The sequence below is a fragment of the Dasypus novemcinctus genome, chromosome 19 (genome assembly GCF_030445035.2).
Source record: "Dasypus novemcinctus isolate mDasNov1 chromosome 19, mDasNov1.1.hap2, whole genome shotgun sequence".
Classification (NCBI taxonomy): Eukaryota; Metazoa; Chordata; class Mammalia; order Cingulata; family Dasypodidae; genus Dasypus; species Dasypus novemcinctus.
In genome coordinates this window covers 26,937,423-26,949,489 of record NC_080691.1, presented here as the reverse complement: position 1 = coordinate 26,949,489, position 12,067 = coordinate 26,937,423, and the positions used below count along the sequence as shown (strand labels likewise).

Genomic DNA, 12,067 nt, shown 5'->3' with positions numbered 1-12,067 from the left:
CTGTCTTTGAAACAGCAGTCGCTTCACCCCAGCCCCTGCTTCCATCGTCACCTCCTTCTCTGACTCCAGCCCTCCTGCCTCCCGCTTATAAGGACCCTTGTGATGCTCTCAGGTCCATCCAGGCCATCTGGGACAATCTCCCCGTCTCAAGATCCTTAACTGAATCACACCTGCATAGTCCCTTTTGCCATGTAAGGTGGCATATTCACAGGTGCTAAGCATTAGGACACAGATGTCTCTGGAGGGGTGTACTCCTCTGCACCCCCCGCAGGGACTTAAAATGTTGTGGAATGGGTGACTGAGGAATGAGCAGTATGCTATTACATCCCCTTCCGGGCCCCTGTGGCCCTTCCCTGAGCCTAAAGGGTGGATGCTTAGCCTTTGGGTTTGCTTCTCCCCACAGAGGTTGGAGGCACTGATGGTATACGATGGCCAGCCTCCATGTATTGGGGGAGCAGTGTGGACTAGAAGCATCCAGTTTAATCGCAGCTTAGTCACGTACCTGCTATGGTCAGTCGCTTAATTTTTCCTCAGCCTCAGTGTTCCCATCTGTAAAATGGGGAGGCAATCGGATGTTGTTTATTGAACCCTCTCTATGTGACCAGAATTAAAACTTTCAGCCCCGGCATTTGCTTACCTTGTGACCTTGGGAAAACTGCACAACTTGATTTCCTCATTGGTGAATGGAGCTAATGACAATAGGGGAGTCATGGTGTCATATTGTCGGATTAAATGAGATAATATAAGTAAAGGACAGTTTATATTGGCAATAGTAATTGATACATGATAACACTCAACACAATAATAGAGGTCTATTATTATTTTTCTTCTTTACTGTTTTTCTCCTCTTCCTTCCCTTTATCATTACTCATTTTTTTTACCCGGTATCTCTGTGTGTGCCCTTTAGTTTGTTCCCATGCCGGACTCCTCTGTTAATTTACCACAAGCTCACCAGGTCAGCGCCTGCGATTTCCATAGAAACATCCACGTTGAGCCTGAGTTCTACGTAGCCTGGATGTTTATCACTGCAGGTCGCTTCTGTCGGGCCTTCTGTTTGTCTGTCTGGTTACTAAGGTGGTTGCAAAGACCAGGGCTTCTGGTTTACCCCCTTCTTCTGCACGAAGGTGTTTCTGAGCGGGCATTGACAGTGAAACCTATGGAATGGGAGGCCAAGCCTCTTTCCTTCCAAAACCTCTTTCCCTTTCCGTGCACTGGAAATGAAAATAGCTAAGAAGAGATGTCTATTATCCTACCCCTGGGACAGAAGGCTCCAGGGATGCACAAAATTTTGCCTCTGTGTCTGCATGACTCGTTATCAGAAAATTAGAGTAGAAAAGAAGCTTTTGTTCAGCTGTGGCGACATCTTAATAGGTGCTTTGATTGTTAAACAGAAGTTTCTGTATTGGTTTAATTGCTGTAAATGTTGTTTGCCTTCTCCGTTATGATAAGGCTTGGATTTTCATAGATTTCCGCCCCCCCCCCCCTTCTCTTTAAATAGTTTTCCTTTGCTTTCAGGCTTGCATTGGCAAGTTTAATGAAATCCAAACGAAGAAAGCAAAGAGAAGATCTCAAAGTTCAAGTCTCCACACCCACGTTGGGAGGCGTATGGAGGCTATTATCGCTTGAGACTAATGATGCTGCAGCTCCTTAATGTAATTGACAGAACTCACTCCTTCAGCCCGATATTGGGAAATGAATCCAAACTATTAAATTTAATTACTCTCCTTTTTTGAGAAGGTGCTGTAATTGAGAATTACTGAGGAATAACAGAATAACTAGGATATGAATCTAACTGTGAGATGTGCTTCTAATAAAGGAAGATTTGTGTCCTGCTGGCTTGAGCTGCAGAAGCACCAGCTGGGTTTTTTTTTGGAGGGGGGGTGGCTGGGTAGGGTAGAGATGTGGTGAGGTATTTAGAGCAGGAATTCTCAACTTTGGCACTGTAGATGTTTTGGGCCGGGTTCTTCTTTCTCGTGGAGGCTACCCTGTGCACTGGAGGGTGCTAAGCAGCGTCCTTGACCTCTGCCCACTAGATGCCAGTAGCACCGCCCCCGCCCCCAGTTGTGGCAAACAGTAATATCCCCTGGGGGGGTCCAAGGTGCATCCAGTTGAGAACCCTGGTATAGGAGCTCCTGGAGGGCTTGCCAACAACTGCAGTTACTCTTGGAGTTTCTGTTGGTTGCTGGCTGTGTGACCTTCAGCACGTCACCCCACCTCTCTGAGCTCCTGTGTCTTCCCTTGTACGATGAGGCTGATGGAACAGCGACCTCACAGAGGCACAGCTTCTGGGTATAAAATGCACAGTATAATGCCTAGCACATGTTGCGTTTTCAGCAAATGTTAGCCGTTTTTATTGTAACCATCATGGTTTCCTCAAACATGCATTAAGTACTTAGGTTGCATGATGCAGAGCCGAGGCAGACCTGGTCCCTGCCCTTGCAGAGGGGGCAACTATATGCGGGCTTGTTGGCCCTGCCTTATTCTTCACCCATAGCAGGTAATGCTAAGCAGTCTCAGTGTTACTTTCCAATCTAGCCTCAGAATCCTTCTCAACACGCCTCTCTAGACAACCCCTATTACTGGATGGAGCTGGACATGAGGTGAAACCCATTTGGCACCGTTAGTTTTACAGATTTCCACGAGGAGGCTGTGTCTGAACTAAGCCAGCCCTGCCACCTCCACCCTCTTCTGGCACTGGAGGAAGCAGCTTAAGGAGTTAAACCTGACTTCAGTCCCTGAAGGAGATAAGAATGGAAAGAATAACTTTTTTTTTTTAAACTGATTTTCTTGTCTTGTCTTTTTAAATTTCTACCCCAAACTGAAACTAGTGTAATTGACTTGGGCTTGATAACATTTAGTTTTTAAACTAGAAGAAATTCCACTGGATATGATTCTGATCAGGGTTTCAGGCCGTCTCCCTCTTGGGTCTTCTCTGCCCTTCGGGACTTAGAAAATCATTACCTCTCGCAGAAAGGGACGCAGCTTTACAAGGGCGGACCTGGGCTATCTGGAAACAGCTTTCTGATGGTTGCCCACAGCGTCATTAGACGGAAGAGAGGTGTGAGTGGCTTGGGGTTAAATGCTCCCTGGTAGTGGAAACTCGCCCGGCTCCCCGCTGAGCGCCGCTCCATCACAGTTGCTATGAAAAGTGAAGCATGAAGTGTGCATCTGCAGCTCGGAAGATGGGGAGCTGGCTCCATCCATCTGGCCTGAGAAATGAGAGCTGGCGTGAGGGTCAGCCGCTCGCTTCTTCTCTCCCTCTCCGTGGAGATTTCACAGGCAGTGCTGGTTATTTCCGCTGTTTCACGCCTCTCTGGGGTCTGCGTGGTCTGGGAGGAGGGGAGGCTCGGGCAGCTGGGTGATGGGGTGAAGGTGGGGGCTGGCTCTCAGGGTCCGTGGAACAAGTCCAGGAATTCAGGCCCTGGTGCAGTCAGAGTGCAGGTTGCTGGGATTTAGCCTGAGGTGTGAAAGAAAAGACCATGTGGAGACAGGCACCTAGTCTGAAGTCTGTGAAATTTATTGTTTATTCCTCACTCCCAGCCATCTGTCCATACACCCACACCCACCATCCACCCACCTACCCAGCTCTCCATCCTTCTATTCACTATCCTTCATTCAGCTATCCTTCCACTCACTCATCCATCCATCCATCTACTCATCCAATCATCTATCCATCCTTCTATTCACTCAGCCATCTACCTACTACCCACTCATCCATCTGTCTGTCCATCCTTCCACTCACTCACTCATGCATGCATCCATCCATCCATCCATTCATCTATCCACTCATCCATCCATCTATCCATCCTTCCACTCACTCACTCATGCATGCACCATCCGTCCATCCATTCATCCATCCACCTATCCATCCTTCCACTCACTCACTCATCCATCCATCCTTCCACTCACTCATCCATCCATCCATCCATCCTTCCACTCACTCACTCACTCATCCATCCATCCATCCATCCTTCCACTCACTCACTCACTCATCCATCCATCCATCTATCCATCCTTCCACTCACTCACTCATGCATGCATCCATCCGTCCATCCATTCATCCATCCACCTATCTATCCTTCCACTCACTCACTCATCCATCCATCCTTCCATTCACTCATCCATCCATCCATCCATCCATCCATCCTTCCACTCACTCACTCACTCATCCATCCATCTATCCATCCTTCCACTCACTCATGCATGCATCCATCCGTCCATCCATTCATCCATCCACCTATCCATCCTTCCACTCACTCATCCATCCATCCATCCATCCATCCTTCCACTCACTCATCCATCCATCCATCTGTCCATCCTTCCACTCACTCACTCATGCATGCATCCATCCGTCCGTCCATTCATCCATCCACTTATCCATCCATCTATCCATCCTTCCACTCACTCACTCACTCATGCATGCATCCATCCAGCCACTCATCCATCCATCTGTCCATCCTTCCACTCACTCACACATGCATGCATGCATGCATCCATCCATCTTTCCTTCCACTCACTCATCCATCCACCCACTCACTCATGCATCCATCCACCCATCTAGCACCCACCAACCATTCATCTATGCATCCATTTATTCTAGCATGACTTTAGGTAGTACATGGTTATATGCTTTTTAAATAGTGCTAAAATTATGCAGAAAGTGATATCGGTTTTCCATTTACATTTTTCTTCCGAGATAAATATATTTGAACAAAAGATGGAGGCAGCTTTAAGATATTCAGTAAATAATTTTAGGAGTTGTACAGGGGAATGGCAAAATTAGGAAAATGGTACTTGCTTGACTAGCATTATAACTTTGCCTGCAAGGCCACATGCTCTAGAGCCCCACAAACACAGATTACAGCCTGCCGTGCAGTGTACTAGGTATCTATGATCTTGGACAAGTGACATCCCCTCCCCAAGCCTCAGTTTCCTCCCCTATAAGGTGGGAATGGTAAGAACCCCTGTCCTTGAGGTTGTTTTGAGGCTGTAACAAGCATCCACTTAGCGTATGCCTGGCTCTAATTAATGAAAGTGATGCTCAGTGTTAATCTTCCCTCCACTGGCTTCTTTGTGGGTACCCCCCGGCTTCCTGACTACCCTGTCCAGAAGTCCTGACATGAGATGAGGTAACATAAGGTAAACTATACCAAGGGATGCGGTGGGTGGGCATCGCTCTCAAAGCTGGTAAGCCTCCCTTTTCCTTCCAGGGCTTGGCCAGAGCCCACCCCAGCCTCTGTCCCACCGCCTAACAGGCTCTTCCTCTCTTGTCTCTCTGCAGACACACTCTCAGTGCCGCGCTGGTCCCCGCAGATTCCTCGCAGAGACCTTGGCAACTCCATCAAGCACAGGTAGGCTGGATTCTGGTGTGAACTGGTGCCTACCTCCCTGTGCAGTGAAGGGTGGGGGCTCGTGCTGGCGCCTAGTCTCAGGGTGGGGGAGGGCTGGGCAGGGTGCTTTGCTCTAGCTTCTAAGTCACCATGCCCCTCTCTCCTCTGCCAGGCTGACCCTCGATGTGGCAGCCGGGGGACTGAGACATCTGCTTCTTACAAACTTAGCCCCTAGCAAGTAGTGGGCTTTGGAGTCAGGCCAACCTGTGTTCCCATCCCAGCTAATAAAGTTTGCAACCTTGAGGAAGTTACTTAACCTCTCTGAGGTTCAATTTTCTCATCAGATGATTCTGCCTAGCCATGGGGTAGCCATAAGGATTAAACATATGTAAAGCACTTACCACAGGGCCTGGCTTATATAAATACTCAATAAATGGAATGTCATTATGATAAATGCTTTACATCCTAGTTTTGGGTCTTTCTACCCAAAAACCCACAATTGGATCAGGGGCCTTGAAAACTGAGCTCAGAGGTGCTGGTTCTTTGCTGAGGTCTGCCCCCTGGCTTGGCTCCAGCCCCAGAATCCACCCTGCCCCAGGTTCTGCCATGCCCCCCGACCCCGTCTTCTCCCACCCTTAACTTCCCAAACTCAGCTCTCCACTTCTTATCTCATTATCCTCACAATAACTCAGTGGGGTCATTGGGCAAGGGTGGCAGGACATATTTGGCAAATAAGGAAACTGAGGCCTTGGGAGGTTAAGTGAGGGGTCTAAAAGCTGATTAGCCTCAGCGCTTTGTGTTCTTTCCACACCGCTGCTCAGGTTTTCTTTGCACCAGGGCCCCTGTGAACTAGCTGCGGGAATTGTTCCCTCATCCCTGGATCCTTCGACTAGCACGTGATGGTGCTTTTCTGCACCCCGGGGCTGTAGCCCGGAGCGTGCCCTGGAGGAGCTGGGAACTAGCTGAGAGCGGATTAAACAGACCACGACGGTGCTGGCAGGCCAGGTTCCCAGCGAAGCACCAGGGACAGACACGTAGTGCTGGCCGGGGGTGAGCCAGGGAAGACCACGCTCTCCCCAAACGGCCCCTCATCAACAGTTTCTCAGCGAAATAGGTTGACAGGATAGTTAAGACTCAAATGAGGATACTCTGGAGGAAGTGGTGCAAAACACGTGATGGAATGTCAGTGCAATGGTGGTGAGCTGCGGAGAGACCAGCAACCACACTGAACTTGCCACGCCCCCTGGCCAGGCCCCACCTCTGGCTCAGCCCCGCCCCCTAAGCCCCGCCCCACCTCAACCCTGCCCTTTCCCTTAGCCCCTCCCCCAGATTCCTTCCTGCCCCTGCATCTGCCACACCCCCTTGGCTCAGCCCCGCCCCTAATAAGCCACGCCCCCAAGCCTCAGCTCCACCCAATCCCCAGATTGGCCCCACCCTCTATCTGCCTCGCCTCCTCTCTCTGCTTTGCCTTCTGGCTCCCCGGCTCCTGGGCTCTCACACCCTAAGTTAGAACCTGGGGGTGCCACGGACCCAGATGCCGATTCCCAGAGGAGGGGGACCAGGTGATCGTGGGGCATCAAGAACATCTCAGAGGACCTGGGACTTGGGTGGCCTCTTCCTCTTCAGGCCTGCCCTGTGTTTGTCCCAGGGCTGGATGTCTGGAAGAAGCCACCCGCACTCATCCCAGCCTTGGTAGAGAAATGAAATTAAAATGCCATCCGCCATCACCTCAGAGCCATCTCAGCCAGCGCCCGGGGAGAGGGAGGACTGACTGTGCAGAGAGGAGAGGGCTAGGAATGAGGAAACTTCCATCTGCCGCTCTGCCTGCCCTCGATCCCCGCCCTGGGGACCAGTGGGGCGACACGAGCCCCTTTGCCGTTCCCCTCGGGCTGCGGAATCCTGAGACCTGTTGAGCACTCTGCCTGTGGACGAGACAGAAAGGGGTTGAACCCCAGGTCAGAAACTGGAGAGAGAGTTTTCCTGGCAACAAGAGTTTCCACTTGGGCTATCGCTCTTTAAAATGTAGCTCAGCAGGTCGTTCTGTTTGGGGAGCTCCTGGGCCAGGCAAGACAGCACCATGTCGGGCTCCGATCGTTCCCTTAAAACTCCCAGGCACCACGTTACATAATTGCTTCCGGATTCTCATTTTGCCATTCGGAGGCAGTGGAGATTAGATAGGATGCCTGCTGATGGTGACAAAAATTGAAAATTAAAATTAACTCTGACCCGGTGACCTTCAGTACTTTTCTTGGGCCCAGTTGGCTGCTGCCTCGTATCTCTTGGGGAAGAAGGCACCCTGGCAGCGGCGGCGGGATCAGGGAAGTTAATGGAATGCATCTCCCTTGGGTTCCCGGCGGTGCCTAGGAGGATCTGAGATGTCTGTGTTTGAAGCAAGTGGCGGAGCTCGGGGGAGGGCGAGCAGACGGTCTGAAAAGGCTTTCACCGTCAGGGACTCTCCTCCGCTGCTGAAGTTTGGGGTCTCAGCTCTCTTGGAGTGAGGGCCCCACCCTTGCAGCTCCCCGGGGCACATGACCAAGGGGGACCCCCAGGACTGGCTCAGCTGGACTCTCTGAGGGCCCCGCCTTTTTTTGTGCATCTCTGAGGGCAGTTCGAGCCCATCCATGGCTCTGTCCCCAGAACGTAATGTGACCTTAGGTGACACTTGTGAATGACTCATGAATGCGCAAGCTAATAATAGTTCATCGAGTGCTTACTATGTGCTGGGTGCTGTCTGAAGCACTCAACATGTGAAACCCCATTTAATCCTCCCAACAACCTAGGAATTCAGTACTATGATTGTTGTAGCAAACCCAGGAGTTCTGAGTGGCAGAAAAACCCAAAGAGCACTCGGAGAGGTGGAGGAACAGATTCATTACACACGGGCCCAGAGGAGAGTCATTCTCCAAATTCTGAGCCCTGTTTTTCAGTTTTCATAGGCTTATATAGGATTTTATGTGGGACCAGCATGACTTTTGTTCATTGGCTAATGTATTGCTTGGCAAAATTTTGCAAGCAGGGTTACAGAGGCAGAAGGCAGGTGCAAGGTCATGCTTTCTCAGGCTGATTTACAGAAGCAGGGAGCAGAAGTGGTTAGATTACAGAAGCAGGGGGCAGGAGTGGCTCGTTAGATATTTTTCTGCAAGGTTATGCTTTTTATTTCTCAACATTATTATCCCTATTTTATAGATGAGGACACTGAGGCTCAGATGATTACTCAACTTGCATAAGTCACAAATTCCAGAAGCAGCCAGACTAAAATCCACACCATCTATCTAGGGGCCCACATGCTCAGCCTTTAAGTGATTCAGCCACCTAGAGATAGATCAGTTGCCATCACCTGGCCCTTGAACAACTTCTGCTTCTCTTCCACAGGTTTTCCACCAAGTACTGGATGTCTCAGACATGCACAGTCTGCGGGAAAGGGATGCTTTTTGGCCTCAAGTGTAAAAACTGCAAGTAAGTGGCTGCCCCTTGAAGGAGCTTCTTGGGGTGCCTCGTGATGGAAAGAGCCATATGGCGCTTCTGTAGGAATGTTGTGGGAGTTTGCTTTCTCGACTTCCAGGTGTGTTATTTGCTCCATTTTCCAGAAAGGCATCTTCAATGCACCTCCACGTTTGGGGGAGGGGGCCAGGGAGAGCAATTCTGAATAAGAACCAGAGCTGATGGCAGATGCTGGAAACCCAGCATGCTGTCCGCTGGGGCACAGTGCTCCCTTGTATTTACATAGCACATACGAGCTGGGTGGGCAAACTTCTCCTGTGAAGGATCAGGTAGTAAATACTTCAGGCTTTGCGGGCCATCCCATCTCAGTTGCAACCACTCAGCTCGCTGTCGTGCTGTGAAAGCAGCCCTGGACAATGGGGCGAGGCTGCATTCCAGTACGTTCACCAAAACAGGCTGCAGTCTGACTCTGGCCCTCTAGGCCTGAGTTTCGGCTTGCAAAGTCCCTTTCTTCCCTCATTTTATCCTCACAGTAACACTCGAGTGGGGGTGGAGGGGCTATTAAAATTCTCCCCATTTTACAGATGTGAAAGCTGAGCCTCCACAAGGCCTCAGGCCCACAGCCAGGAGGGGCAGCCAGCACTTCTCTGGCCTCATGCTGCTCTCGAGTTTCAGTGAGAACTGGACCCCACAACTCCGTCCTCCCCACCCCACCTCCAAACTGTCCCCACTCCAGGTCGAGGCAGGAGAACACCGTGTTACCCCTAGTTCAAATCCCAGCTCTGCCCTTTTCTGGCTGTGTGACCTTGGGCAGGTCACTTCCCGTTGGTGTCTATGGTGTTTTCATCTGCACAAAAGCAATACTCACTGTACCTGCGTCACTGGCCCTTTCCGGTCTCTGTATCTCGGCTCGTGATGGAGATGGGATGGCAGCAGGGGCGAGTGCTCGCTCTCCTCCCAGCCTGCAGGCCCCCAAGTAAGGGCGGTGAGGTTGAACCCCTTCCCACCTGCAGATTGGGAAGGGTCGTTAATGCCAGCCCCCAAGGAGCCTTGAGCACCAAGGCAGGAGGGGAACGGGGCGGTGGGTACCAAGCATTAGGGTTTCGAGGCTGCAGCCCCACTCCGTCCTCTGTCGCCCAGGATCCCAGGCAGCCCCCAGGAGGCAGCCCCAGGTCTTTCTGTCCCCTGGTCTTTCCGGCCAGGCCCTGGGGCCCAGCTGACGCTGTCCCGCTTCTCCCCTGCTCCGCGGAGCCTGTCGCATCTGTCCCATGGTGTTCTTTGGGGAAAAGGTAGCCTTCGCATCCTCACACCTGCCGCTGGAGCCTTTGAAGTCAGGTAATTAGGTACAGGGACGCAGCCAGGAGTCAAAGAGGCTGAACACTTCCCAAGCCCTTTTAATTTTCAGCACTGGAGGCAGAACTCTGTGGAAGCCTTTCCTCTGGCCCCTCCGTTCCAGAAGTCAGGGATGAAGGCGCAGGTCCCACCCAGGGTTGGGATGGGACGCTGCGGGGGGGGTTGTCTGGGGGGCCTGCAAAGAGCGCGGGCTTGGGAGGCAGCCAGAACTGGGTTTGCTTCCCAGCTCTGTTAATACACTCCCTGTGTGCGAGCTTGAACCATGGAGGCTTGTCACCTCGGGGGCTCGGTCTCCCTGTCTGCCAAGTGGGCTGTGCCCCCCCCGCCCCAGAGGGCTGCTAGGAGTCAGTTGAATCATCCTGGCCCCAGATTACAATGTTCTCATTTTAGTAAGAAATTTTTCTCCTTGTTCCACCTTGTGGAAAACTGGCTTCTGACTTCAAACCAGAAGGCAGACTTCAAAGCCAGCCACGCTTGGTTTTGCACTGCTGCGCTCCCCCAAATTGCTCGGCCCTTAGGAAAACAGCCAAAGCGGCAGAAGCAGCTGCCGCAGCTGCTACAATGCTCCGGCGTGCTTCGGGAATTTTGACATTGTATTTGTGTAACAGCACAGGAGCTTAGAGTTATCTCCAGTTCCTAAATTATGAGTGTACATCACCGATATCACCAGTCGAAGTTTGAACTTAGTCTTCTATGAGTAAAATCCTGACGTTTTTGCGTTAATTATAATGAGAATGGATGCTCTTCTATTAGATGAGTTTTCAACAATTGCCAAAATTTGGTACTCACTTGTGGGCTGATAGGATTGGGGGAGATACAGAAATGAGGTAATAGACCTACAGAGAAATGAATTTCAGCGAAGAGCGGCACATATATAAAGAGCAGGGAGGGACAGGTGAAATTTCAGGGGCACCGAGGGTAGGCAGGGGGATTCTTGGAGAAAATGCAGGTCCATTCATTCATTTGCTTAACAAATATTTTTTGAACAGGCGCTGGTCATTGTGGGGGTGGAGGGAGGGCTAAAAGAAGAACAAAGCAGATTGGAGGGACAGGAAGGGTCAGGGTGGGGGCTGCCGTTTTAGTCAAAGTAGTCAGGGTCATTCCTCAGTGGGCACTTTGGAAAAGCAGTGATCTGGGTTCCTGGGCATTCCCGTGCTCCTCAAGCTCCCGAGAAGGATGGATGTCAATCTACCCTGGAGGAAGTGTTTTGTTGTTGTTGTTGTTTTTGCTTTTATGTGTTTTAATTTAGAGCAATCCTGGCTCTGTTACTTCTGGAAACTTCCCGGGTAATCATGGATTGGATTAGACTCATGCTATTCCAGGTGTGGTCCCTGATCCGGAGCAGCAGCCTCACCCCGGAGCTGGTGAGAAATGCAGAGTCTCAGGCTCCACCCCAGACCTGCTGAACCAGACTGTGCGTTTCACGCTTGCCGGGGGGCTCTTGCTTTAGCCCTTGAGGAGCAGTGCTCTGATGATCTCACTTCCAGACTTAATCGGTGGGTCTCACACTTGAGCTTGCCTCAGAATCCCCTGGAGGGCCTCTGATCCAGGCGGCCTCGGGGGGCCTGGAAACTGCCTTTCTAACAGGTGGTCAGGTGATGCTGATGCTGCAGTGCCGGGACCACACTTTGCAAAGGGCTGCTGTAGATACAAGTCGGAGTTGAATAAACAACATCAAGCCCGGTTTTCCGAGATGTGTCATCATGGGAGACGTTTTTGTAAGGGGAGTAAACCTCTGCTGACTGTTTTTCAGGCCCTTCTGCCGTTACACCCCCTTGACCTCACTCTGTCCATTTGGGTCTCATTCAGCGCCTCTTGCCGGTAAATTCATCCTGTCGCTATTTGGGTGATGAGTTAAAAAGACAGCATGTGATTAGGAACCTGTCTGCAGGTCAGACTCACCGGTATTTGAATTCCAGATCTGTCACTAGCTGGCTCTGTGA

General features: G+C 51.1%; 1 protein-coding gene across 1 annotated transcript in view; it reads left to right on the top strand.

Moving 5' to 3' along the window:
- KSR2 (kinase suppressor of ras 2) overlaps positions 1-12,067 on the top strand; it is a 418,689-nt gene that overhangs the window by 312,495 nt on the left and 94,127 nt on the right. The window contains exons 6-7 of the mRNA XM_058281429.1: positions 5,282-5,351; positions 8,703-8,786. Of these exons, the coding sequence (XP_058137412.1) occupies positions 5,282-5,351; positions 8,703-8,786 (154 nt within the window). The remainder of the gene's footprint in view (positions 1-5,281; positions 5,352-8,702; positions 8,787-12,067) is intronic.